General features: G+C 31.2%; 3 protein-coding genes and 1 long non-coding RNA gene across 4 annotated transcripts; 2 read left to right on the top strand and 2 right to left on the bottom strand.

The window, feature by feature from the left end:
• Positions 1 to 4,209: 4,209 nt before the first annotated feature.
• LOC128390027 (uncharacterized) lies at positions 4,210 to 5,169 on the bottom strand. Its single transcript, XR_008325563.1, has 3 exons — positions 4,926 to 5,169; positions 4,598 to 4,853; positions 4,210 to 4,514 (listed from the first exon to the last, which is right to left on the bottom strand). It is a non-coding gene; the product is annotated as an uncharacterized LOC128390027 (long non-coding RNA).
• Positions 5,170 to 14,825: 9,656 nt separating this feature from the next.
• Positions 14,826 to 16,063, bottom strand: LOC128390035 (uncharacterized). The gene is made up of 4 exons (XM_053349709.1): positions 15,857 to 16,063; positions 15,520 to 15,793; positions 15,260 to 15,440; positions 14,826 to 15,151 (listed from the first exon to the last, which is right to left on the bottom strand). Exons 2-4 carry the CDS (start codon positions 15,656 to 15,658, stop codon positions 15,001 to 15,003), a joined length of 471 nt encoding a protein of 156 aa, XP_053205684.1. The 5' UTR covers positions 15,659 to 15,793; positions 15,857 to 16,063; the 3' UTR covers positions 14,826 to 15,000.
• A 4,794-nt stretch (positions 16,064 to 20,857) lies between these two features.
• LOC128390472 (REST corepressor 3-like) lies at positions 20,858 to 22,887 on the top strand. The gene is made up of 3 exons (XM_053350200.1): positions 20,858 to 21,349; positions 21,506 to 22,102; positions 22,233 to 22,887. Exons 1-3 carry the CDS (start codon positions 20,978 to 20,980, stop codon positions 22,446 to 22,448), a joined length of 1,185 nt encoding a protein of 394 aa, XP_053206175.1. The 5' UTR covers positions 20,858 to 20,977; the 3' UTR covers positions 22,449 to 22,887.
• A 320-nt stretch (positions 22,888 to 23,207) lies between these two features.
• Positions 23,208 to 26,024, top strand: LOC128390466 (F-box/LRR-repeat protein 7-like). The gene is made up of 5 exons (XM_053350187.1): positions 23,208 to 23,581; positions 23,644 to 23,854; positions 24,540 to 25,073; positions 25,146 to 25,515; positions 25,604 to 26,024. Exons 1-5 carry the CDS (start codon positions 23,468 to 23,470, stop codon positions 25,953 to 25,955), a joined length of 1,581 nt encoding a protein of 526 aa, XP_053206162.1. The 5' UTR covers positions 23,208 to 23,467; the 3' UTR covers positions 25,956 to 26,024.
• Positions 26,025 to 26,044: the final 20 nt, after the last annotated feature.

Below are 26,044 nucleotides of genomic sequence, written 5' to 3'. Positions count from 1 at the left end.
AGCCAATGGTTAACAATCAACTTTTTGTTTTTCCGTCTAATCGGATATCCTTTTAATTGATAACAGAATTAAGTTTAACTTGATTAACTTTTTCGATTGATTTACTCATAGAAACATTTGCAATTTAACTGAATTACTTGTTTACCTTTCGGCTGGTTGATTGCTCTCTCTCCTTAATCATCATCATCTCTTTATTATTATGAGAATATAATAATTTAAGATTAGTTTTGGAAAATTTTCTCACTCCTATTGTGTTTGTCCACTACTGGTCATCATACTCCTTTGGTATTAAATTACTAGAAGCCTTTTGGTTAACCTTTACTCCCGGAATGTTGGATAATTATGATTATATTAATTTGATAGCGAAGAAAAAAATTTCCCATTGATTATTATGGTTGATGTATTGTTTTTACTGTAGTTAGTTTACCAAACCATATCTTGATTGATGTTCTAATTAATTTGGTCACAATCAAATAATAGTTTTCATATAATATAATTTGCTCATGTTGGTGAGGTAATTTCTTAATTGTTTGACCATTGTGAGAGATTCTTTGACCATCCAAGTAAATTTAATTGGGAAATCAATAAAGATTATATATTGTAGTTTATTAATTAACTAATTTGTGAGCATTTAACTTGGACTTTTATTTTCCTCTTCATTTAATTTTTCAACTTGTATTGATGTAAATTGTTTCTTGTACTTTTGTCAGTATTTGTAATTATTATTCTGTTAATTAAGGAAATTATCATTATGGTTAAACGAAATTGATTCAACAAGTCAACCATTGAAAGTTTTAATCGGTTAACAATTACGATTTGATACTTATGGTGTTTCAATTGATTATCGCCCAAACTCGAGTCTGAAATCTAAATACTCAAAAACGAAAAAAAGTTTTCCCAGAAAACCTCATTGGAAACTTGATGAAATGTCCTGAAAATGAGAAAAGTTGAGGTCTCTGGTTAATCTAAATTGTAATGTTATTTTCTGTTTCTGATTGGCAAGGTGGAGATATTTTGGTTTTGATATTTATGTCCATCCTTAGTATTAGTAAATTTAGTAAATCCTTAGCTCTTTTAAATCACGAGTCAAAAGCTCGTGTACCTGGAGAAAAAGAGTTTTAAATTGTTTCGTAAATTGTTCAACAGATGGAGGCAAATGACGATCATTGAGTTAAAACATCGACTTGAAATTGAGAATCAGCTTGAAATTGTCTGATTGTTTTTCGAATTTTCCTCATCCATTGTCGCCATCTGATGGTGAAAAAAGAAACTATTTCGACTTTATCTCATCCATAAGAACGTAACTTTCATTCATTTGTTTTGTTTTGATTGTTTAGTTTTCCCGTTTGTTATTGTTGCCGTAATTTAGTTTATTTTTGTTTTCAGGTGATTACGATGAGCACTTCAATGACTCAACTTCTAGTTATATTGTGATTAACATCATTTAGAAAAAAGATAAATTTTATTAAGTGTTACAATGAAATCTTTGCCCTTTTTTACCTTTTTCCTTTGATTGTAAACAAAAATTACAATGAACATTAGTGTAACTTATTGTTTGGAGGAAAAAAACTTCCCAAGAAAAAAATCCAAGTCCACATTACGTTTACATGAATGAACTTTACCCTAAAATCAACTTAATCTTTCACCTCATCTTTAGTTGATTCATCAAATTGTAAACGATTTCAGCTCAACGATTGTCTTTCAAATTTGGATGATTAAATTGTATCCGGTTAGTATTTGATCAATTATGATTTTCCAATCAATCACCAATCTAATCCAAACATTAATCTCTCACCTCTGTGATTGTAGGGTTACAGAAGTTAAATTTTAACAGTTACTTTAAAGTTGACCATCGAGTGATTATCAAATTTAACTATTAATAGTTGAAAGAATTAATTTGATTAAATTGCTGTTGGACTTTTAAATTATTCGATCAACTATTTATTCCAGACCGAAATGAATTTATCACCTTATATCAACAATAGTAATCATGATGAGTTTCCAATCAATTGAAACACAATTCAAGTACTTGTGGTCTTTTTTATTTGTATCAATTTAGTTTCAATTTAATAGTAACAATTAATTATCATCAAGCTCTAATACTTACTCATTATGGTTTCAATTATTTGTAACCAAAATTTCAGGGTAAACGCTATTTCACCTGTAAACCAGGTAACGGTCGATTGGTTAGGCCAAAAAAAGTATCCGTTCGTGGTATCAATGGAGCTAAATTATTACCTGATGATTGAATCTCTTTAAAATATGAGCATTTGTTTTTGCAGCATTTAATTGATTTAAATCAACGTTGATCTATTTGTAAATATTCACTATGTACATCAACAGTAAGCAAATACTACGAATTGCACTTTGATTGAAATTTATCCTTTCATTCATATAACAATCAAATTGAATTTTTTTCGCTGATAATTTACAGTTAACATGATTATAATCTATCCAATTCTGTGAATAAATTTCAATCTTTATTTACATAAAACTGTGATAATTAGTATCGATGACACTTATTTCTGTTTACTCATGAGACTCATGGTGTGAGCTACCTGCGAATGATTAAATATTGTTTTCTATCAACACGTCATAATTTTCACACATGTTTAAGGATACGGAACTACTATTTAACGGAAATAAACTCTATTTGAACTTGAATAAATATTTAATCAATTACCTGAAATGCAGAGAACTTTTTTCAGTTTCATCACAAAGTTTTAGAGCTATTAATTATCGCGACAATGACAAAGGGTCCAGCAGGAAGAATTAGTTGTCAGCCGGAGAGCTTTCAATGATCATTGATTAGCTAGTGGATGCTCGAGTTACGGAAGTTGATCATAAATTGGAAATTTGCCGATTTAAAGCTAAACTGTATCGTGATCATTTCTAAATTTTTAGAGAACAAGAAAAGATTCTGTTAAGAGTCGACAAGACAAATTTTTAGCCTCCGATAGACTTAAATTATGTCATCTTGAGAAATTAGATCAAAATTCATTTGGTAATCAATTATGAACTCAAAGGTATCCAATCAGATGATGTTAATAGGCTGTATCAATTTCGGTTACAGGGTTTTTGTAAGTGCCTTTGCCTCGTCACCTGAGTTAAACTCAAAACACTATAAAAATTGACATTTACTAAGAAATTAACAGAGAAACAGTTAACTAAAGTTGATTTTATGGTTCCCTATTAAGTTAATTGTTGTAACATTTGAACAAATATAAATAATCATTTGATGTTTTTGTTTGACAATTGGCTTGCTCAGTTTCATAAAATTCACTCAATTCATGTTGGATATTTGATCATTTACCAGAAATTTTGAGTATAAAAGGTGAACTTTCAAACGTTAGATCATCAATTCAATTCATTGTCATCTCTAGTAAATTGTTATCTTTGTATTTGATTGTTATTCAGTGAAAATAATCTGATAATGAAAGTCTTCCAATTTTCAAGTTTCATCTTCATAATGGTCATTGTAACTATTTCCATGTTGATTGGAAAAAGCGAAGGTGCTTCTCCCAGTAATCATCAGGCATATCCACCAGGACAGCATATAGATGGTTCGGAATCAGGAAGGATTCAAGAGACTACTAAAGTCTGAGACTTAATTCAACACTGATCCCTAAATTATCAGTTTAAATTCCTCGTCACTGATGAATTTTCATCGTCTAATTGTTATCAAGTCAACCAAAATCTAATAATGAAAGTCTCCAACTTAGATATAATTCAATTATACATTGTATTCATTATCACAATAATAAATTTGATTTAAATATAATTTCAATCAATCACAAAATTGTATATTCTCTTTAAATGATCTTACAAATGAGTGAATAAAATTTAATGATTTCTCAATTTGATTCTTTGTTTTAAAATCGGATCACCGAAAATAAGTGAGCATCTCAAGAATGGTAGGTTCTAGAATAAAGTTTCAAACGTCATTGAAAGCTCCATCAGTCAAATATAATAAATGATGAATTTTTTCAAAATTTCAATTTCGATAATTCGAAATTGAATTTTATTATTGTTGTTCGAGGAGCAGGAATGATTCATATTCTTGGTGACCCTTAATATCCTTCCCGGTGGCACAAATAGATAAAAGTAGATAGAACTGTGATAATTAGTATCAACATCGATGGCATTTATTTCACCTCTTGTTTAAACTCAAAAACTAACTAAATGGAAAAGGTAAACAGTTAAACCGATCAAACAACAATAATAGCCAAGTATCAAAGTTGACCAAGAATTGATGACTTGGTGATATAAATGAATGATGAGCTTTGATGTGAGCATTATAACTTATTATTGAATCAGTTAATTGATCCAAAATTAATTGACCATTCAATTGATGAGTAACTGGAGTTTGACATTGTAATATGGTTAAACCATAATCAGTAAAAACAGCGTTAATTGGTTGACAATCAGCGAGATTAATTGTTTTTACATAGCGAAATTGTTCCATGTCAATTTTAATTAAAGTCCTTTCATCCCAATGGGTAACATATGCAAATCTATAGACAATAAATGAATAAGAAGATAAATTGATATAAAATTTGAGTTTTCTTAAAATCGTAAACAAACCAAATCAATTTACCTTGAATTGCCGTGTGAATTGTGTATTTCAACCGTTGATGGTTGAGGTATGAAAAGATTATAAACTAAATCAAAATGACCATCAATCGGTTTAAAGTGGATAACATTATGATTTCGGTCTGATTGGGTTATTCGGATTATTTGGACAGTTTTCCTATTGTGTCGTTGTTGATCTCGAGAGATTGAATCCCAGCCAAAGTTTTCAGGTTCAGAATTTTCGCCATTAGAATTAATAATTTTACCTCCGATTAAATCGTCTGAATAAAAACCAAATAGAAAATCAAATATCAATATAATCGTGAAATGATAATAATAATAATAATTTTTACCTGTTCCAGAATTAAGAATCCAAATGCGATCTTCAACTTCTCCTCAGACCAGCCAAAGATGATTAGGTCTTGGGTCAGTTCCAATAACATGGACAACGTTTAATTGTTGCGTATGGAAAACAATGATACGATTAAGATCTGGTTGACCAATATAAACCTTTGAATTGGAAATTATCGCATTTTCAGACCATTAAGTATCTCGAGCATCTATTTCATAAAGTAAACCTGAACATCCCTCGGTGAAAACACTCACTCCACTGCTATGGAAAACCCAAATGAATTGGGAACTTACGAAAGTCAATGAAAACTCATCGTGAAAATGTGCGATCTATCGAATTGATTAAACCAAATGAAAACTCGGTGAAAGCCACTGAAAAATGCTGTGTGAGTCACAAATGCTGTAAGTTGACATTTACCAATAAACTAATAGAAAAACAATTAACTCATGTTGATTACATGGCCCCTTTTTAACCAATTGCTGTAACATTTAAACAAATACAAATGAATTGTTAATTAAAAATTAACTTGTTTAGTTTGATAAAATTATTCAATGCATGGTGGATATTTGATCAGTTACCAGAAATTTTGAGTATAAAAAGTGAACTTTCAAACGTTGAATTATCAGTTCAATTCATTGTCATCTCTAGTAAATTGTTATCTTTGTATTTGATTGTTATACCGTGAAAGATAATCTATTAATAATGAAAGTTTTCCAATTTTCAAGTTTCGTCTTCATCGTGGTGATTGTAACTATTTCCATGCAGATTGGAAAAAGTGAAAGTTCTTCTATTAATAACAGTCGAAGTCGTCGTGAAAACCCAACATTAAGTGCAGATTTCATTACAACTGCTTCACCAACGATGCCTTCTCTAAAATCTGACGAAGAAGACTCAGATTCGGACATTAATAGTGAATCGGATAAAAAGTGTTTGGACAATACTAACAACGTTGATTGTACCGAATCAAGTTTATTTGCAGGCAAAGTTTCACCTCTACCTCCAACTCCAACAACTCAAGGTCAAGGCTTATCTTTATCAACAACTCCAACTGCTTCACCAACGATGCCTACTCTAAAATCTGTTAAAGAGTTGGACCGTGAATCGCTTAAAAAGTGTGTGGAAACTGGTTATGGAGATGGTCGCATTGGTTGTACCAAAGGAAGTGGAGCTTCAACTCTACCTCAAACTCCAACTGTAGTTTAACTACCTGCTCAAGTCGGCATCCGTAGTTTACGGTAGTTCAGCAGATCTACTTCGTAAATGAATAGATCGTTATTAAACATTGTTACCTATCAAAACAAATGAACATTTGTCATTAATTGTAATTTCGCAAAATCGATTATAAAAAATAAAAAAGACAATTGATAAATAGTTTGATTGTATTTATTTCCCTTAAATCACGTACAACTGACAAAAACATTGAAAATTCTGTTTCAAGAGGATATTGGAAATTAACATTTCAACGCTCCCAAAATTGATGATCAAGATAATGTTCAAGTATTATTCAACCGTAATCGATTTATTCCTTTCCAACAAAAATGAACTTTTTCTTCTGATTTTATTCTAAAAAATTATAAACTTGCGATCACTAATGAAAAAAGAATTTTTTTCGCGAATTTTGACTGATTGAGTTTATTTTACGCGCTTTTGAAGTTTCGAATTTCGCCCGTGAAACGGCCGACAGATGGAGCTGAATCTCCTTTTGCTTGACTTGACATTTTGATGATATCATGGTAAATCTTGAATCTTTACACTGTTGTTGACCTTACATATTTATAACATTTTGTTTATCTAAACTGTAAAAAAGGGTCACGATGATGAATAGAGGGATGATGAAGATGATGATGAGGGAGGCAAAAGAGTTGAATTTATATATAAAAGTTGAGACAAAAAAACTTAAATTGTAAGTTACAAGACAATGGATTGGATGTTGACATTGTGAAAATTTACCAACGACAGCTAAATGTTGGTATTGTTGAGCAATTGTTTTGTAAATGAAGGTTGACTGATGATGATAATGATGATAATAATGATGATGACAAGATCCGATGAGCATAAATGGATGATTATTTGGTTTAGTAATTGCCTTTGGTGTGAGTGATTTAATCAACATGAAGCAAAAAACTGAGATTCAGTTATTAGGTATTGTATAATAACCTATGGCACAGCATGTGAACCTTTCACCATCTTAAACAGTGAGAATCAAAATTAAATTTGATTGTAATCAATTATTAGGGTGTTCAAACATGGCCGGGTCTCAATCGATTGCGGTCACTTCGGAAACTTAATTTCTATTGCAAACGAATCAGCTCACTTACTTATCAAGAAAATGAAGTTTGAACAAAATCCGTTTTGGCGATCAATTTTGAGACCAAAAAAAGGTCAATTTTTACCCTTTTTCTCTATGGAAATTTAACATGGGTTCAACAAAAAGCATGATTTCAATCTGATTAAAACTCTTCCCCCTTTCGATTAAAATTGTTATAAAATTTCATCCGGTTGAGATTCGAACCAGATTTTTTTACATGAGACTCTCATGGAGTTGAGAATAGCATAGAAGAAAAAATTTTCAATTTCGAACAGAAATTTTTGAATATTTTTCAGATTGAAATCGAGATAAACGAAAATCTGACCTATTTTATATAAAATAGCGCCAAAATTGGACGCCATCTTGGATTATCGTTTTATCTGAATTTTCCAATGAGAATTAGTTGCTGATCAATTTGAAATAAAAATATAATTTCTGGGATGATAGAAATTAACTGAGACCCGGTCATGTTTGAACACCCTAATAGTATTTTTTTCTTCATTGGATCTTTATGATTAACATGTATTGTTAACTGATTAACAATATATATTATGATTCTAATTGTAAATGATTAGTTGGAAAACTTTTTTTCTCCTGTTATTATCTTAATATCCACAGGATTTACTTAATCATTTCAAAGCCAATGGTTAACAATCAACTTTTTGTTTTTCCGTCTAATCGGATATCCTTTTAATTGATAACAGAATTAAGTTTAACTTGATTAACTTTTTCGATTGATTTACTCATAGAAACATTTGCAATTTAACTGAATTACTTGTTTACCTTTCGGCTGGTTGATTGCTCTCTCTCTCCTTAATCATCATCATCTCTTTATTATTATGAGAATATAATAATTTAAGATTAGTTTTTGGAAAAATTTTCTCACTCCTATTGTGTTTGTCCACTACTGGTCATCATACTCCTTTGGTATTAAATTACTAGAAGCCTTTTGGTTAACCTTTACTCCCGGAATGTTTGATATTTGTCTGAGCGAAGAAAAGTCAAAATTTCGTGGAACGATAGCGATCGTAATTTTGGTCCAATCTTTACCGAATTTTCAGAATAGATTCAGATGATGGTTCTCATCACATGTATAGTTTTTGTTACGTATTACGTAAGCCGCAATTCTGACCGCATCTTTAAATCTCCATGATTATGATTTATTCCAATAGATGGCAGAATTAATCAATAGTATTTCCTAAAAAATATGAAAATTTTTTATCGCTCCTGATAAACTTTAATTTAATTAACTTTACCTGTGAATTTAAAATTTAATTTCATGTTATTATTGTTTATCTTGTCACACGGATCAAGTTGGTACCGAAATCACGATAGTTCAACAGTTACTTCAGTTGTTTTTTGTTACTCTTAAAACTGAGACTCTTGTTGCGTCGTAATAACTTCAACCATTTCTGTTCTCTTGGTAAGTTTTGTTGGTAATTTGATACAACTTTCTTTTCTCTAACTCATACTTTAAACTTTATACTTTAAACTTTATACTTTAAACTTTATACTTTAAACTTTATACTTTAAACTTTATACTTTAAACTTTATACTTTAAATACAGTTAAACAAATTGATTAAAATTACCTCACATTTATAATCAAAATAATTGCTTTCACATTTTAAAAGATTTAAATTCTAATTTTATTTTCTCCATTTCTTTGTATCATACCTAATGAGTTAAACTTATTTGGACCTCATCTCCACTTCCACCTCAACCCTTGGTACTTATTTACAATCATCAAAGTGGACCTTTGGACAATCAAACTAACCACCAGTCAATTAATATAATTTATAAATTTTCTTTTGTTTTTACCTAATAATTAGTAAATCAAATCTATTGTAATTTCCCTCCCTGAAGTTGTCTGGAACAACTTTCCTCCACAGGAGGAGCTACAGTACATACCCTGTAGCTTAAATGTTAACTCATTGCATCCATCAGGATGTTACCAATAAATTCCTATTCACCTTTTATATTTTGCTTTAATTAAATGTTTTTAGTTGTTTCTAAATTTGAAATTTAATTAGATTAAATTATATCATGGATAATTGTGATTCTATTAAGTTTTTGTGTGATATTTGTGAAAGGACTTTCATCAATTCATCTAACTTAGGTCGACACAAAAAAACGTACGAATACGAACTTCACTCGAATCTAAATTAGAAAGAAAACACCTTGTTACGGCTAATGACATCCAAAATATCGAAGCATCTTTTTATTTACTAAGCAATATAAAAAACATTCTGATGATATTTTGAGCGTCGAAATGTGGATGGAACAGTTTAAGGAACTGCCGGATAACCCAGTATTATTATACGAGAAAGGTCACAATCAATTCATGCTTACGATAATGAATGAGACACAATGTTTCATGTTAAACAAATACGGACAAAAAATCATAAGCATTGACTCAACACATGGTACGAATGCTCCTCAATTCTAACTAACTACGATTTTAGTTATTGGTGATAACAAGTAAGTATAATATTTTTCTCGTTTTCTAAATCTCTCTCTCTCTCTCTCTCTCTCTCTCTCTCTCTCTCTCGATTGGTCTCTCTCTCTCCCTCGATTTTCTCTCTCTTTCTGATTTTTTTTTCTGATTATCATTATTATCCACATAATATCCACAGGTCAACTTATTTTCATCAGTTTCAGGGTTTCGTTTTAAATAAGACCCCTTAATCTTTTTAATTGAATGGAAATATCAATCCGGGCTCAAAACATGATTTTGGTTCGCAACCTGAAGCAAAAAATACAAATAATAGTGAAAAAAAGCAAAAATTAACTAAAAAAGTTGTAACAAAAAGTTTGGATGCAAAAAATTTTTTACCTCATCATCATCTTCTTCTTCATCTCTAGTGTCCTCTGGATCGGAGTCAATAATTGGGGGGATTGGGCTATCCTCATCGGAGGAATTCTCATCCCTTGGTGGGGTGAGACCACCGGCGCCCATCGCTACCGAGCTCTATATATATAAAAAACAATAGAAAAAAGAAAAGAGTAAAAATATAAAAAAAACTGATTAAGAAAAAAATTGGTACTTAGCATCGATGCCATGGCCGTAAACGAATGAAATTAAAATTTATTGTAAATTAAAAAAACAACAATTATTTGATATTATTTGCCTTTTTTGATTGTCTTGAAATTGAGTCCTAGTAAATTCCCGATGCCGAAATTAGTATTTAGGCCAATTTAATCTTCATCGTTAGTCGTTTAACAAGTTTACCATAAGGCCAATTAGGCTACTGAATAAAACAAATAGGCACTGATTCCAGACCAGCTAGTGCATTGAAATGAAATTTTTTGTCTTGAATACTAAAGAACTTTTAAATGGCCAGAAAAAATTTCTCGAAAAAAGTTTTGCATCTAAATGTACCACTTTTCCGACTTTAAGAGGCCACTGCTCGGTAACGGCTTTATGGAAAAGTTCTGAATCAGAACACAACAAAACTTTCACATTTTTTCTGTTGAATCGCGAAGAAAAAACTCTGACGTAATAAATAGCCTAGAAATGGTAAAGCGTCAAAAGTCCGGATATTTGGTTGTTACGCCCTGTATAAATTGTTTCTTGCACTTTTGTCAGTATTTTTTTTATTATTATTCTGTTAATTAAGGAAATTATCATTATGATTAAACGAAATTGATTCAACAAGTCAATCATTGAAAGTTTTAATCGACTAACAGATACGATTTAATACTTACGGTGTTTTGTTGATTATCGCCCAAACTCGAGTCTGAGGTCTAAATACCCAAAAGTGAAAAAAAGTTTTCCCAGAAAACCTCATTGGAAACTCGGTGAAATGTCCTGTAAAATGAGATAAGTTGAGGTCTCTGGTTAATCTAAATTGTAATGTTATTTTTCTGTTTCTGAATGGCGAAGGCGGAGATATTTTGGTATTGATATTTATTTCCATCCTTTGGCTTTGTTTTTAGGCTAAATTAAAAGTTTCTAAAAGTTTTAGCTCTTTTTAATCACGAGTCAAAAGCTCGTATACCTGACGAAAAAGAATTTTAAATTGTTTCGTAAATTGTTCAACAGATGGAGGCAAATGACGATCATTGAGTTAAAACATCGACTTGAAATTGAGAATCAGCTTAAAATTGTCTGATTGTTTTTCGAATTTTTCTCATCCATTGTCGCCATCTGATGGTGAAAAAAAACTATTTCGACTTTAGCACATCCATAAGAACCTAACTTTCATTAATTTGTTTTGCATTTGTTGTATTTTGATTGTTTAGTTCAATTTGTTTTGTGTTCAGGTGATTTTGATGAGCACTTCAATGACTCAACTTCTGGTTACCTAGTTATTAACATCATTTAGAGAAAAGTTAAATTTTATTAAATGTAACAATGAAATCTTTGCCCTTTTTCACCTTTAATTGTTAAATCCTTAATTGTAAACAAAAATTACTATCAACATTAGTGCAACTTATTGTTTGGAGGAAAAAAAAACTTCCCAAGAAAAAAATCCAAGTCCACATTACGTTTACATGAATGAACTTTACCCTAAAATCAACTTAATCTTTCACCTCATCTTCAGTTGATTCATCAAATTGTAAACGATTGCAGCTCAACAATTGTCTTTCAAATTTGGATGAACAAATTGTATCCGGCTAGTATTTGATCAATTTGATTTTCTAATCGATCACCAATCTAATCTAACCATTGATCTCTGTGTTTGTATGGTTACAGAATTTAAATTTACAGTAACTTTAAAGTTTTCCATAGAGTAATTTTCAAATTTAACTATGAATTGTTGAAAGAATCAATTTGATTTAATTTTTGCTGGACTTTTAAATTAAATGATCAACTATTTATTCCATATCAAAATAAATAAATTTATTATTTTAATTTTACCTTATATCAACAATAGTAATCATGATGAGTTTCCAATCAATTGAAACACAATTCAAGTACTTGTGGTCTTTTTTATTTGTATCAATTTAGTTTCAATTCAATAGTAACAATTAATTATCATCAAGCTCTAATACTCACTCATTATGGTTTCAATTATTTGTAATCAAAATTTCAGGGTAAACAGTATTTCACCTGTAAACCAGGTAACGGTCGATTGGTTAGGGCAAAAAAAGTATCCGTTCGTGGTATCAATGGAGCTAAATTATTACCTGATGATTGAATCTCTTTAAAAATATGAGCATTTATTTTTGTAGCATTTAATTGATCTAAAATCACGTTGATCTATTAGTCAATATTCACTATCTACATCAACAGTAATCAAATACTACGAATTGCACTTTGATTGAAATTTATCCTTTCATTCATATAACAATCAAACTGAATTTTATTTGCTGATAATTTACAGTTAACATGATTATAATTTATCCAATTCTGTAAATAAATTTCAATAATTTCAATTCTTTATTACATAAAACTGTGATAATTAGCATCGATGGTACATATTTCTGTTTACTCAGGAGACTCATGGTATGAGCTACCTGCGAATGACCAAATATTGTTTTCTATCAACACGTCATAATAATTTTCACACATGTTTAAGGATACGGAACTACTATTTGACGGAAATAAACTCTATTTGAACTTGAATAAATATTTGATCAATTACTTGAAATGTTGAGTATGAAATAGAACTTTTTTCAGTTTCATCACAAAGTTTTAGAGCTATTGAACCAAGAAAATGACAAAAGGTCCAGCAGGAAGAATTATTTATCAGCTGGAGAGCTTGCAATGATCATTGATTACCTAGTGGATGCTCGAGATACGGAAGTTGATCATAAATTGGACATTTTCCGATTTAAAGCTAAACTGTTTCGTGATCATTTCTAAACTTTTAGAGAACAAGAAAAGATTCTGTTAAGAGTCGATCCGACGAATTTTTTAGCCTCCGATAGACTCTTGAGAGATTAGATCAAAATTAATTTGGTAATTAATTATGAACTCAAAGGTATCCAATCAGATGATGTTAATAGGCTGTATCAATTTCGGTTACAGGGTTTTTGTAAGTGCCTTTTCCTTGTCACCAAATTTAAACTCAAAACACTATAAAGTTGACATTTACCAAGAAATTAACAGCGAAACAGTTAACTAAAGTTGATTTTATGGTTCCCTATTAAGTTAATTGTTGTAACATTTGAACAAATATAAATAATCATTTGATGTTTTTGTTTGACAATTGGCTTGCTCAGTTTCATAAAATTCACTCAATTCATGTTGGTTATTTTATCATTTACCAGAAATTTTGGGTATGAAAGGCGAACTTTCAAAAGTTAGATTATCAGTTTACATAGGAATGATTTATCAGTTTGCTTCTTCATTTTCAATCATGAATTGAACAAGGCTTAATAACGATCTATTCATTTACGAAGTAGATCTGCTGAACTACCATAAACTACGGACGCCGACTTGAGAAGGTAGTTAAGCTTGTCCTAGACTCAGACTTAACCTAACCACAGGCAATGTGGCCAGATTTGGAACCATTTATATCACCAAATCATCAATTCTTGGTCAACATATTCCACAATTCATCAAGTACTAGTCCAGTATCAACAACAATTATTGTCCAAAAAGTAACATCAAGTGGTAAGTTTCGCAATTAATCGATGATTGATTCTTTCAACTAATCAATTAACTTTATTATTTCATTATTTTCTCCAATCAGGTCTAGAGTTTCTCTACGATGTTCGAACTACTCTTTCAATCGTAAATTGCGATTTCGTTTGGAAGAATGGAAACTATGACGCTCTTCTAGCATCAGGAACAATTAATCGTGAAGATTTACTCTATTTATCTCTAATTGATGAAAGATTTGAATTAATCAGTGGCATCGGTGGCATCCCTTCTAAAGGGTAATTAGAATAAAAAAATTTCCATGAGAGACTGATAGACCTAAGAATAGAATGGTTAGAGTTTAGACGACAGAGCTTGAAGCTCTGAGCTTCATTCGTAAAGAAAATTAATCAATTGAATTGTTAGTTGATTGGTTTATTTGCTTACCTTTTCCATTTAGTTAGGCTTTTAGTTTGAACAAGAGGTGAAAATAATACCATCGATCTTAGTACTAATTGTTCAATATATTAATGAAAAACTTCAGAACTTACAGTATCAAACACAAATTAGTCGCTGGATAAATCCTAAAAGGATGCAATTACTGTTCAATTAATTTGTTACCTGCAAATGAGTAAATATTGGTGTTATTTCAAATATTATCTTATTAGAATAGAGGTACGTTTAATTAATTTAGGATACGGAAACACTTACTAACGGAAATTACCTTTATTTGCATTTGGATAAATGTTTGATCATCAACATTAACTATTTGTTGGTGATTAACATGATTAATTTTAAATTGTCTTACTCACATTTGTTACCTGTTCAGATTGAATTAAAAATATACAATTTTAATGTTCCCCAATCAATTGATTGATCATCCTTAAGATGTAAAGCAATTAAACTAAAAACATTGACCACAATTTGATTGCTGAATCACAATTTTAAATATTGGAATCAGTTATTACTAAATTAATATTATTATCATTGTGATTGTGATTAAATTAAATTAAAAACTTATTATATGTTCAATGAACGATTAGAAAGTATCAAAGTTACTCAGATGATTAATTGTTTTGTAAAACTTGATTATCATTCATTTCAGGAGATTTCAATCCTAACCTTATACCACTGTTATTGTTAATCACTTTTCCTCGTCAGGGTTATACCGCAATTGGTTAATAAATTGTTTACTAATTGAGAAATTAAAATTTTTGGACGTTTGTTAATTGTGACTTTTAAGTCCACAATATAACCGATGGTTCTTGACGATGTTCTTGAGTCTCACATTGGACCATGTTACTATTTAGATCGACGACAAATACACTTTCCGATGATGTTATTGCTCCGATTGATGATATTCTGGAAACGGCCATTGATCTATGTGATCTAAATTGTTAACAATTAAGAGTAAAGTTTTTAGAAAATATTGTTAGACCAATAATGTCATAGAAAGTATCAAAAAATTGAATAGTTCATTTCGATTAGTTTAATTACCCTTTAGAAGGACGACCGATGCCACTGATTAATTCAAATCTTTCATCAATTAGAGATAAATAGAGTAAATCTTCACGATTAATTGTTCCTGATGCTAGAAGAGCGTCATAGTTTCCATTCTTCCAAACGAAATCGCAATTTACGATTGAAAGAGTAGTTCGAACGTAGAGAAACTCTAGACCTGATTGGAGAAAATAATGAAATAATAAAGTTAATTGATTAGTCGAAATAATTAATCATCGATTAATTGCGAAACTTACCACTTGATGTTACTTTTTGGACAATAATTGTTGTTGATACTGGACTAGTACTTGATGAATTGTGGAATATGTTGACCAAGAATTGGTTGAAAAGATTATAAATCAAAATGACCATCAATCGGTTGAAGATGGATAACATTATGATTTCGGCCTGATTGGGTTATTCGGATTATTTAGACAGTTTTCCTATTGTGTCGTTGTTGATCTCGAGAGATTGAATCCCAGCCAAAGTTTTCAGGTTCAGAATTAATAATTTTACCTCCGATTAAATCGTCTGAATAAAAACCAAATAGAAAATCAAATATCGATATAAACGTCAAATAATAATCATTTTTACCTGTTCCAGAATTAAGAATCCAAATGCGATCTTCAACTTCTCCTCGAACCAGCCAAAGATGATTAGGTCTTGGGTCAGTTCCAATAACATGGACAACGTTTAATTGTTGCGTATGGAAAACAATGATACGATTAAGATCTGGTTGACCAATATAAACCTTTGAATTGGAAATTATCGCATTTTCAGACCATTAAGTATCTTGAGCATCTATTTCATAAAGTAAACCTGAACATCCCTCGGTGAAAACACTCACTCCACTTCTATGGAAAATCCAAATCCAAATCCATATCGAACTTACGAAAGTCAATGAAAACTCATCATGAAAAATGTGCGATCTATCGGATTGATTAAACCAAATGAAAACTCGGTGAAAGCCACTGAAAAATGCTGTGTGAGTCACAAATGCTGTAAGTTGACATTTACCAATAAACTAATAGAAAAACAATTAACTCATGTTGATTACATGGCCCCTTTTTAACCAATTGCTGTAACATTTAAACAAATACAAATGAATTGTTAATTAAAAATTAACTTGTTTAGTTTGATAAAATTATTCAATGCATGGTGGATATTTGATCAGTTACCAGAAATTTTGAGTATAAAAAGTGAACTTTCAAACGTTGAATTATCAGTTCAATTCATTGTCATCTCTAGTAAATTGTTATCTTTGTATTTGATTGTTATACCGTGAAAGATAATCTATTAATAACAGTCGAAGTCGTCGTGAAAACCCAGTTACATTTTTAAAGGACTTAACTCCAACTGCTTCACCAACGATGCCTACTCTAACATCTGATGGAGAAGGTCCAGTTCCGAACGCGTATATTGAAGGGGCTAGAAAGTGTTTGGAAACTGGTACTGGTACTAAGGAGGTTGGTTGTATTGTCAAAGATGAAGTTACAACTCTACCTCCAACTCCAACAACTTAAGTCGGCATCCGTAGTTTACGGTAGTTCAGCAGATCTACTTCGTAAATGAATAGATCGTTATTAAACATTGTTACCTATCAAAACAAATGAACATTTGTCATTAATTGTAATTTCGCAAAATCGATTATAAAAATAAAAAAGACAATTGATAAATTATTTGATTGTATTTATTTCCCTTAAATCACGTACAACTGACAAAAACATTGAAAATTCTGTTTCAAGAGGATATTGGAAATTAACATTTCAACGCTCCAATTGATGATCAAGATAATGTTCAAGTATTATTCAACCGTAATCGATTTATTCCTTTCCAACAAAAATGAACTTTTTCTTCTGATTTTATTCTAAAAAATTATAAACTTGCGATCACTAATGAAAAAAGAATTTTTTTCGCGAATTTTGACTGATTGAGTTTATTTTACGCGCTTTTGAAGTTTCGAATTTCGCCCGTGAAACGGCCGACAGATGGAGTTATGGTGTTTCAATTGATTATCGGCCAAACTCGAGTCTGAGGTCTAAATACTCAAAAACGAAAAAAAGTAATTCAAGAAAACCTTACTGGAAACTTGGTGAAATGTCATAGAGTTAAGTTGAGGTCTCTAGATACTCTAAATTGTAATGTTGTTTTCTGTTTCTGATTGGCGAAGGCGGAGATATAATATCTCAGATATTTTGGTTTTGATATTTACGTTCATCTTTTGGCTCTTCTTCTGGGCTAAATTAAAAGTTTCTAAAAGTTTTAGCTCTTTTTAATCACGAGTCAAAAGCTCGTATACCTTGAAAAAAAGAATTTTAAATTTTGAACTGTTTCGTAAATTGTTCAACAGATGGAGGCAAATGACGACCATCGAGTTAAAACATCGACTTGAAATTGAGAATCAGCTTAAAATTGTCTGATTGTTTTTCGAATTTTTCTCATCCATTGTCATCTGATGGTGAAAAATAAATTATTTTGACTTTATCTCATCAATAAGAACAAATTTTCTTTCATTGCAAATGAATCATTTGTTTTGTTTTGTTGATTGTTAGGTTTTCCCGTTTGTTATTGTTACCGTATTTAGTCCGCCTTTTTTTCACCTTTTATCTTTAATTGTTAAATCCTTCATAGTAAACTTAGCTAAGTTTCTATCATTTATAAATTTGTAAGTGATTAAAGAGAATTTAATACAATCAAATAATTTATCAATTTACTCTTTTATTCATTATAATCGATTTTGAGAAGTTACATTTCGGTATAAGTGTAATGACAAATGTTCATTTGTTTTGGTAGGTAATCTTCTTGTTAGGATCATAAGGTGGTCGTAGATCAGGTTGTGGCTTCGAGCTCATCAAGTTCCGCTTGCTCTTTAGGACTCAAAGTAGTTGAAGGTGTACTGGGTGCGGAAGTACCTAAGCCAGTACCTGGAACATATTGGTATTCTCGACGAATTCGATGATCAGAAGAACCTGCACTTTTTCCAATCAACATGGAAACAGTTACAATCACCATGACGAAGATGAAACTTGAAAATTGGAAAACTTTCATTATTAGATTTTCTTTAACTCGATAACAATTAAATTAATAGATAACAATTCACTATTTTCTTCTTATATCACTGATAAATTTAAACTGATAATTTAACAGTGGAAAATTCACTTTTTATACTAAACTTTTCTGGTAAATGATCAAACATTTATCCAAGTGCAAATAAAGTTGATTTCCGTGAGTGAGTGTTTCCGTATCCTAAATTAATTAAACGTACCTCTATTCTAATGAGATAATATCTGAAATAACACCAATATTTAATCATTTGCAGGTAACAAATTAATTGAACAGTAGTGCATCTTTGTAGGCATTTATATAGTGACTTTCCTATTCTCGAAATCTTTATATGAAGATTATGATATGGTTTGGTAAACTAACTACAGTAAAAACAATACATCAACCATAATAATCAATGGATAATTTTTTTCTTCGCTATCAAATGATTTGGGGTCAGAACAGCAAAAAGCAAAAAAGCAAAAGACAAAACAGCAAAGTCAAATAAGCAAAGGGCAAAATAGCAAAATTTAGTTATTAGATGTGATATACGATTTTCATTGAAACTCAAATTTTTATCTGCATTGAGTCAGAGAACAGAAAAATATGACTTGGATTAGATCAGGCATGTGATAAGTGTCAAATTTGGTTTGATTGTCTTAGGCCCTCCGGGCCTTTTTTTCATTAATAGACCCGTTTACGAGTGACACCTAACCTAACCTAATCTAACAAAACAAAACAAACCAAATATTACGTTAATTAATTACATTAATCAGTAACATGAATTTCGACTCAGCCGCTAATTTGTTATTATTATAAATTGTTCGATATAGTTTATCAATCTAATCGATTTAAATTTTGCTATTTTGCTCTTTGCTGTTTTGACCCTTTACCACTTTTTTTCTCCTGTTATTATCTTAATATCCACAGGATTTACTTAATAATTTCAAAGCCAATGGTTAACAATCAACTTATTGTGTTTCCGTCTAATCGGATATCCTTTTAATTGATAACAGAATTAAGTTTAACTTGATTAACTTTTTCGATTGATTTACTCATAGAAACATTTGCAATTTAACTGAATTACTTGTTTACCTTTCGGCTGGTTGATTGCTCTCTCTCTCTCTCTCTCTCTCTCTCCTTAATCATCATCATCTCTTTATTATTATGAGAATATAATAATTTAAGATTAGTTTTTGGAAAAATTTTCTCACTCCTATTGTGTTTGTCCACTACTGGTCATCATACTCCTTTGGTATTAAATTACTAGAAGCCTTTTGGTTAACCTTTACTCCCGGAATGTTGGATAATTATGATTATATTAATTTGATAGCGAAGAAAAAAATTATCCATTGATTATTATGGTTGATGTATTGTTTTTACTGTAGTTAGTTTACCAAACCATATCATAATCTTCATATAAAGATTTCGAGAATAGGGAAAGTCACTATATAAATGCCCTACAAAGATGCACCTACTGTTCAATTAATTTGTTACCTGCAAATGATTAAATATTGGTGTTATTTCAGATATTATCTCATTAGAATAGAGGTACGTTTAATTAATTTAGGATACGGAAACACTCACTCACGGAAATCAACTTTATTTGCACTTGGATAAATGTTTGATCATTTACCAGAAAAGTTTAGTATAAAAAGTGAATTTTCCACTGTTAAATTATCAGTTTAAATTTATCAGTGATATAAGAAGAAAATAGTGAATTGTTATCTATTAATTTAATTGTTATCGAGTTAAAGAAAATCTAATAATGAAAGTTTTCCAATTTTCAAGTTTCATCTTCGTCATGGTGATTGTAACTGTTTCCATGTTGATTGGAAAAAGTGCAGGTTCTTCTGATCATCGAATTCGTCGAGAATACCAATATGTTCCAGGTACTGGCTTAGGTACTTCCGCACCCAGTACACCTTCAACTACTTTGAGTCCTAAAGAGCAAGCGGAACTTGATGAGCTCTCGAAGCCACAACCTGATCTACGACCACCTTATGATCCTAACAAGAAGATTACCTACCAAAACAAATGAACATTTGTCATTACACTTATACCGAAATGTAACTTCTCAAAATCGATTATAATGAATAAAAGAGTAAATTGATAAATTATTTGATTGTATTAAATTCTCTTTAATCACTTACAAATTTATAAATGATAGAAACTTAGCTAAGTTTACTATGAAGGATTTAACAATTAAAGATAAAGGTGAAAATCATAATTAATAAATAAATTATAATCAATCAAATGATTAGAGTGTCAAGTATTTGATTAAATGTTACAATTGGAAGGACCAAATTCCCAGCTAAATAGAAACAACCCAATTCATTTAATTGGTTCATTCAAAACATCTTATTTTCCCAATTCCATAAGAGACACTCCACTTGACACTGAGCTTTGAATTTCTATTCTAAAAATGATTTTTTCCTGAATTTTTGCTCATTGAGTTTATTTTACGCGCTTTTGAAGTTTAGAATTTAGCCCGTGAAACGGCCGACAGATGGAGCCAAATTTTCGTATTTTGTTCTTTTCCTCCATTTTAATTTTATCATTTTCTTTCTCTCAACCAAATGTTCATCTAAACAATAATATTAAAATTTTTTTCTTTTGTTGTTGTTTTTGTTGTTTTAATTTAATGAACAGTTAAATTAAATTCCACACAAAATGGAGACTTTCATGTTAAATCCAATGAGGGTTGGAAGTGAATATCAGGCTGTTGTTCCAGAGGTTTCAACCGTTCTACCCAAACCTGCACCAGAATATGAGCCTGAACATGCCGTCCTTATCTGGTCTCCATCTAATGGTATTCCTCCTGAAAAGCTTGACGAGTTTATCCAAATTTGTCTTGAAAAGTATAATTACAAAATTGAACAAGCCTTAGGTATGTTATGTTGGCATAAATATAATCTTGAAACTGCACTTGCAGACCTACCAAATTTTACTCCCTTGCCTGATGACTGGTCGGTTGAAGATAAAGTGTTATTCGAGCAAGCATTTCAATTCCATGATAAACACTTCCACAAGATTAAACAAATGGTAAATTTTCATTTCCACCATTATTTTCACCAAACTTTCGAGTCTAATAGCTTTTTATTTCTCTTTCCTCTACTGGTGAACCTCATTCTCTTCACTCTCCTCTCCCCCCTCCTTCTGTCAATAATGTCAACATCCAACTTCTTACGCATCTTTTAGCTACCAGACAAGTCGATTGCCAATCTTGTTAAATATTATTATTCATGGAAGAAAACAAGGAGCAGAACTAGCCTTATGGACAGACAAGCTCGCCGGTTTATTGTTCAGAAAGAAGATGGAAGTGAAGCTGGTTCAGATGGTCTATCCGACAATGAAAATGAATCAATAAATGAGTTTAGTAACAATGGAGATACTAAAGATAATCCCGATGGTAAAACAAGATGCTCCAATTGTGCTACAACAGCTAGTGGACAGTTTCACAATACTTCAAAAGGTGTCTTATGTCGTTCATGTTATTCTTTCTGGAGACGAACTGGTCTAATGAAAAATATAACCACAAGGAAACAAGATCCTTCTGGATCAAGTCGACCCAATTTAATGAAAAGTAAACGTAAACCTCCTCGTGGTATGTCAATTAACATTGACGATTTGATGACAATTGTTAATGGTCCACCAGATCAGGGTGAAGCTTTCCTGAGATCACTGAGCAATGAAATTGTAAATTTAAAAAGAAATGTACAAAACTTAAAAGCGCATATTAGTCAAATCAAAACCAAAACTAATTCTGCTCATACATTAAAGAGACTTGATGTTTCGGTAAGTTATCCTACTTTTTCCAGTTCCAATTCTATTGATTACCGTTAACATCCTATTTAAACCTTCACTTGCTTCTTATCATAATCAATTTATTCAATATCATTTTTCGTTTTACTTTTTCTCCACTCAGCCATCCCAAAGAATTAACGCTCGATGGACCAATGAGGAAGCTCTATTAGCCGTTCAAGGAGTTCGAAAACACGGCAAAGATTTTAAAGCTATCGCTGAAATAGTTGGTAATAAAAGTGAAAGTCATGTTCGCAGTTTCTACACAAATAACGAACGTCGTTACAACCTGGCTTACATGCTAACGGAGTACGAAAATGAATTTCTTGGAACCAATTGATCTGATTGCCATATTTATTTTTGTCTCTCTTTTCTCACTCACATCTCACATTTTCATATCATCATTATTATTATTTTCTTTATTCTATATTCCTTTTTCCTTCCAATATTCTTCCTCTCTCTCTCTCTATCTCTCTCTTCCCCTTCTGCCAAATACTTTATATCTTCCCATTTCTTTCGTTGATTTCATAAAATACACTCACCACATACACACACTCACACCAAATTATGTAAACAAAGCAACAAAATTCATCATCATAAGCAAATGGAATCATGTTACGTTCATTGTTTTTTTTTCTCTCTCTCTCTCTCCATTGGAAATATCTGAGATGACCAACTACAGCAAAAATCCAATATGAAAAAAAGATTAAAAAAAGATCACCCTGATAATCCAGATTCAAAAGCGAAACAAAAAAAATTAAATTCTTAATATACAACGATTAACGAAATCTCAATTGATTTTCCATCGGGCAACTCAAACCAAAAGAATGAAAGAAATTAGATTGTTAATCTTGTCGAATGTAAAATTCTAATCACCTCCCAACCACCTTAACCATCATCTCTTTTCTTCATCTTGATCATCATAAAATAGTTCACAACCAGTAAAAGAAAGAGATGATAGATAAATAATCAGAGGAAAATTCTAATAATAGAATTTGAAAAATTTCGAAAACTCAAAACACTTAATTGTGTAAAGAGACTCAGAGGAATGAGAGACTCGCCAAGAAAAGTAAAATTTAGGTAACAAGTTTCTCTTTCTCGTCTTTCAGTTGTAACAATTAACTAGACGAAGAAGATGTTTAAATCTGTTGTTATTCATACAATTAGAATTAAATTAACAACTTGTATTAGTGATTAACCATTAACCCAAACGATTAAGGTGTTTATAAGTCAATCAAGTTAACAGAAATTAACTATAAATAGAATAATTTTTATTAATCTTTTTCGCTTGCAAAAGGAAAAGTAATACAAGTGAGACAATCGTGATTGTGTGAATTAGTTAATTGTGAGCTGATCAAAATGTGGGCAGGAATACAAGATGTCTCTTCGGCCGCTTTGCTCAACATTAAGGATAACAATCAGCAAATGGGATCAGCAACAAGAAACGGAACTCTTCAAGCTCATCATCAAACGGTAAGAGTTTCATATAAGTTAATTGTTCTCTTGTGGATTAATTGTTTCCATCCCTTAATTAGACAGTTGATAAGCTTCCAGATAAAGTGCTCTTGAAGATCTTCTCGTACCTTCCCCATCGGGAAATCGCTCGAATCGGTCGAGTGTGTAAAAAATGGCGAATCATTTCGTGCGATTCAAGGCTCTGGTCTCATGTTTCTCTGAGACCGGAAATCTCTGGTCTCCATGTAAACTCAATGGAAGCTCTTCTTGCTTTGATTTCCATTCGATTTGGTAAACAATTTATCTTCTTTAATTGTCCTTAATCATCTTTCTTTCATCTCTTAATTGGTCATATTCTTGATTTGTTTACATTTTCTCCAATCAAACTTGTTACTTTTCTCTCCTTAATCACTTCCCAGGAATCAATTGTTTATTTTGTAACTTTTGCTTAATTATCGTGATAATTAAGTCAATTGTTATTGTAATTGTTTTCCAAACTAATGAGAGTTGATTGTCCATTTTAATTACCAATGTAATTACTTTTCAATTGTTTACCAACAAGATTCCCAATGGCAATATTTTCATTTGAAGTTCAATCAATCAGGATAAAAGTTTTCTAAAACTAATTCCTTGGGATTAAGGTAGTAAATTGTTAATCCTTTTAAGGTAAATCAGGTTTTAATTTTTTCCCATGATTTTCAATTGATACTTACAATGTTTTAAATCTTAATTGTGAGGATTAAGCTTAATTTTCACTTGTTGTTAATCTCAAACAATTGAGTGAAAAAGTAAATTGTTGTCAAGGAAAAACTTAACTTTCTTTTTTAATTGAGTGTTAATCAAGTGTTAAAATCCAATGTAAATTGATCTTTGATTAGTTTTGCTTCTTGCATTTTCTGCAATTCGATTAGCCAAACAAATCTTATCGATTATGATAATAAGTTTCTAATTGTTTTCCTCTTGAAATCTTTTCTAGGTCCATCTTTAAAGTACATTGAATTACCCATGGAGTTAATTACTCACACGGTTCTCCATGAATTGGCCAACAAATGTCCCAATTTAACTCACATGTTATTAGATTTTTCAACTGCTATGCAATTGCATGATTTCAATGATCTTCACTCATTTCCAACTAAATTGAAGACAATGTGTATCTGTTTGTCGGAGGTCATTTTCATGGAGGGTTTTATGAGAAAGATTTACAATTTCATCAATGGACTTGAAGTGTTACACTTGATTGGTACTTACGAGAAGGCAGTTGAAGAGGAGGAAGAGGAAATTTACGAAGTGATCAACATCCACAAATTGAAAAGCGCTGTACCCAATTTACGAATTGTCAATTTGTATGGAATCAATTTCGTTGATGATTCTCACGTTGAAGCTTTCAGTTCCAATTGTATTCAATTGGAGTGTCTTTCTCTTAATTTTTGTACCAAATTTACCGGATCAGTTTTGAAGCTTTTACTTCAACGATGTAAAAGGTTACAATGTCTTCTGATGCAACACACAGGTAAATCAATCTAAGAGAGTACTGATCATAATGAGAGTTAATTGTTTGGCTAAATTGTCAATTTGATATTAGGTTTGAAAAATGAACACGTTAAAGCCGTTGAATGGGAAAAAACAAATCTCCAAGAATTGGATATAACTGCTTGTGAATTATCAACTGATTGTTTGATTGATGTGTTGTCCAGAATTCAGGGTCTTCGCTATTTGGGCGCTGGACAACAAGATGGTTTCAATGACCTTGTTTTAGGTCAAATGATGGAAAGAGGAACAACTAAAAATTTGATCGCATTCGATGTTGATGGAAATACCAATTTATCGGAAGAGATATTACTTCAGTTCCTTAAGATTCAAGGTCAATATTTACGTGGACTCCAATTATCTGGGATTCCTCATCTAACTGAACAGTTCTGGACAACGGTCACTCCTTTAATCAAGAACATAAAGTATTAATTTATTGTTGAAATTTTCTTTTAATTTTTCGTTCAGCTGATGATTTACTTTGCTACCTTTTTTCTGTTTCGTTTTCTCCAGGATTCTGGTCATGGGAATGCCCGAAGGTTGTTGTCAAAAAGTACAATCAAAGGTCCACATTGATTCACTGATCGACGGGATCGCTAATAACTGTCCTAATCTGGAAAGGTACGAGGCCCGTTGGGACGCGGAGACGCTTAGGTTTTCAGATCGATCAAGCAAAGCGGTTGATGCGATTCGTTTGAAATGTCCTCGACTTCGGTGTTTGGTTCTAAGTGATGGAACTTATTTTGAACTAGTCAAGTCTAATTTTGAACGAGCCGATAGACCGACGGTTGTCCGATCGACTGTTAATTGTCGAGTTACTTGTGTTTATCTTCTTAATTATTATAAACAAATTATCTTCAATTGATTTACATGTACCCGAGATTGTAATTGTTAAGACAAAAATGGAGACATTAAATTTAAACACTAAGTGCAAGTTTTATTTTCAGTTTATAG

This window comes from Panonychus citri, unplaced genomic scaffold, assembly GCF_014898815.1.
Source record: "Panonychus citri isolate SS breed McGregor unplaced genomic scaffold, ASM1489881v1 Contig00011, whole genome shotgun sequence".
Taxonomy (NCBI): Eukaryota; Metazoa; Arthropoda; class Arachnida; order Trombidiformes; family Tetranychidae; genus Panonychus; species Panonychus citri.
Note: the sequence above shows the minus strand (reverse complement) of the source record. Positions and strands in the feature narration are given on the sequence as shown.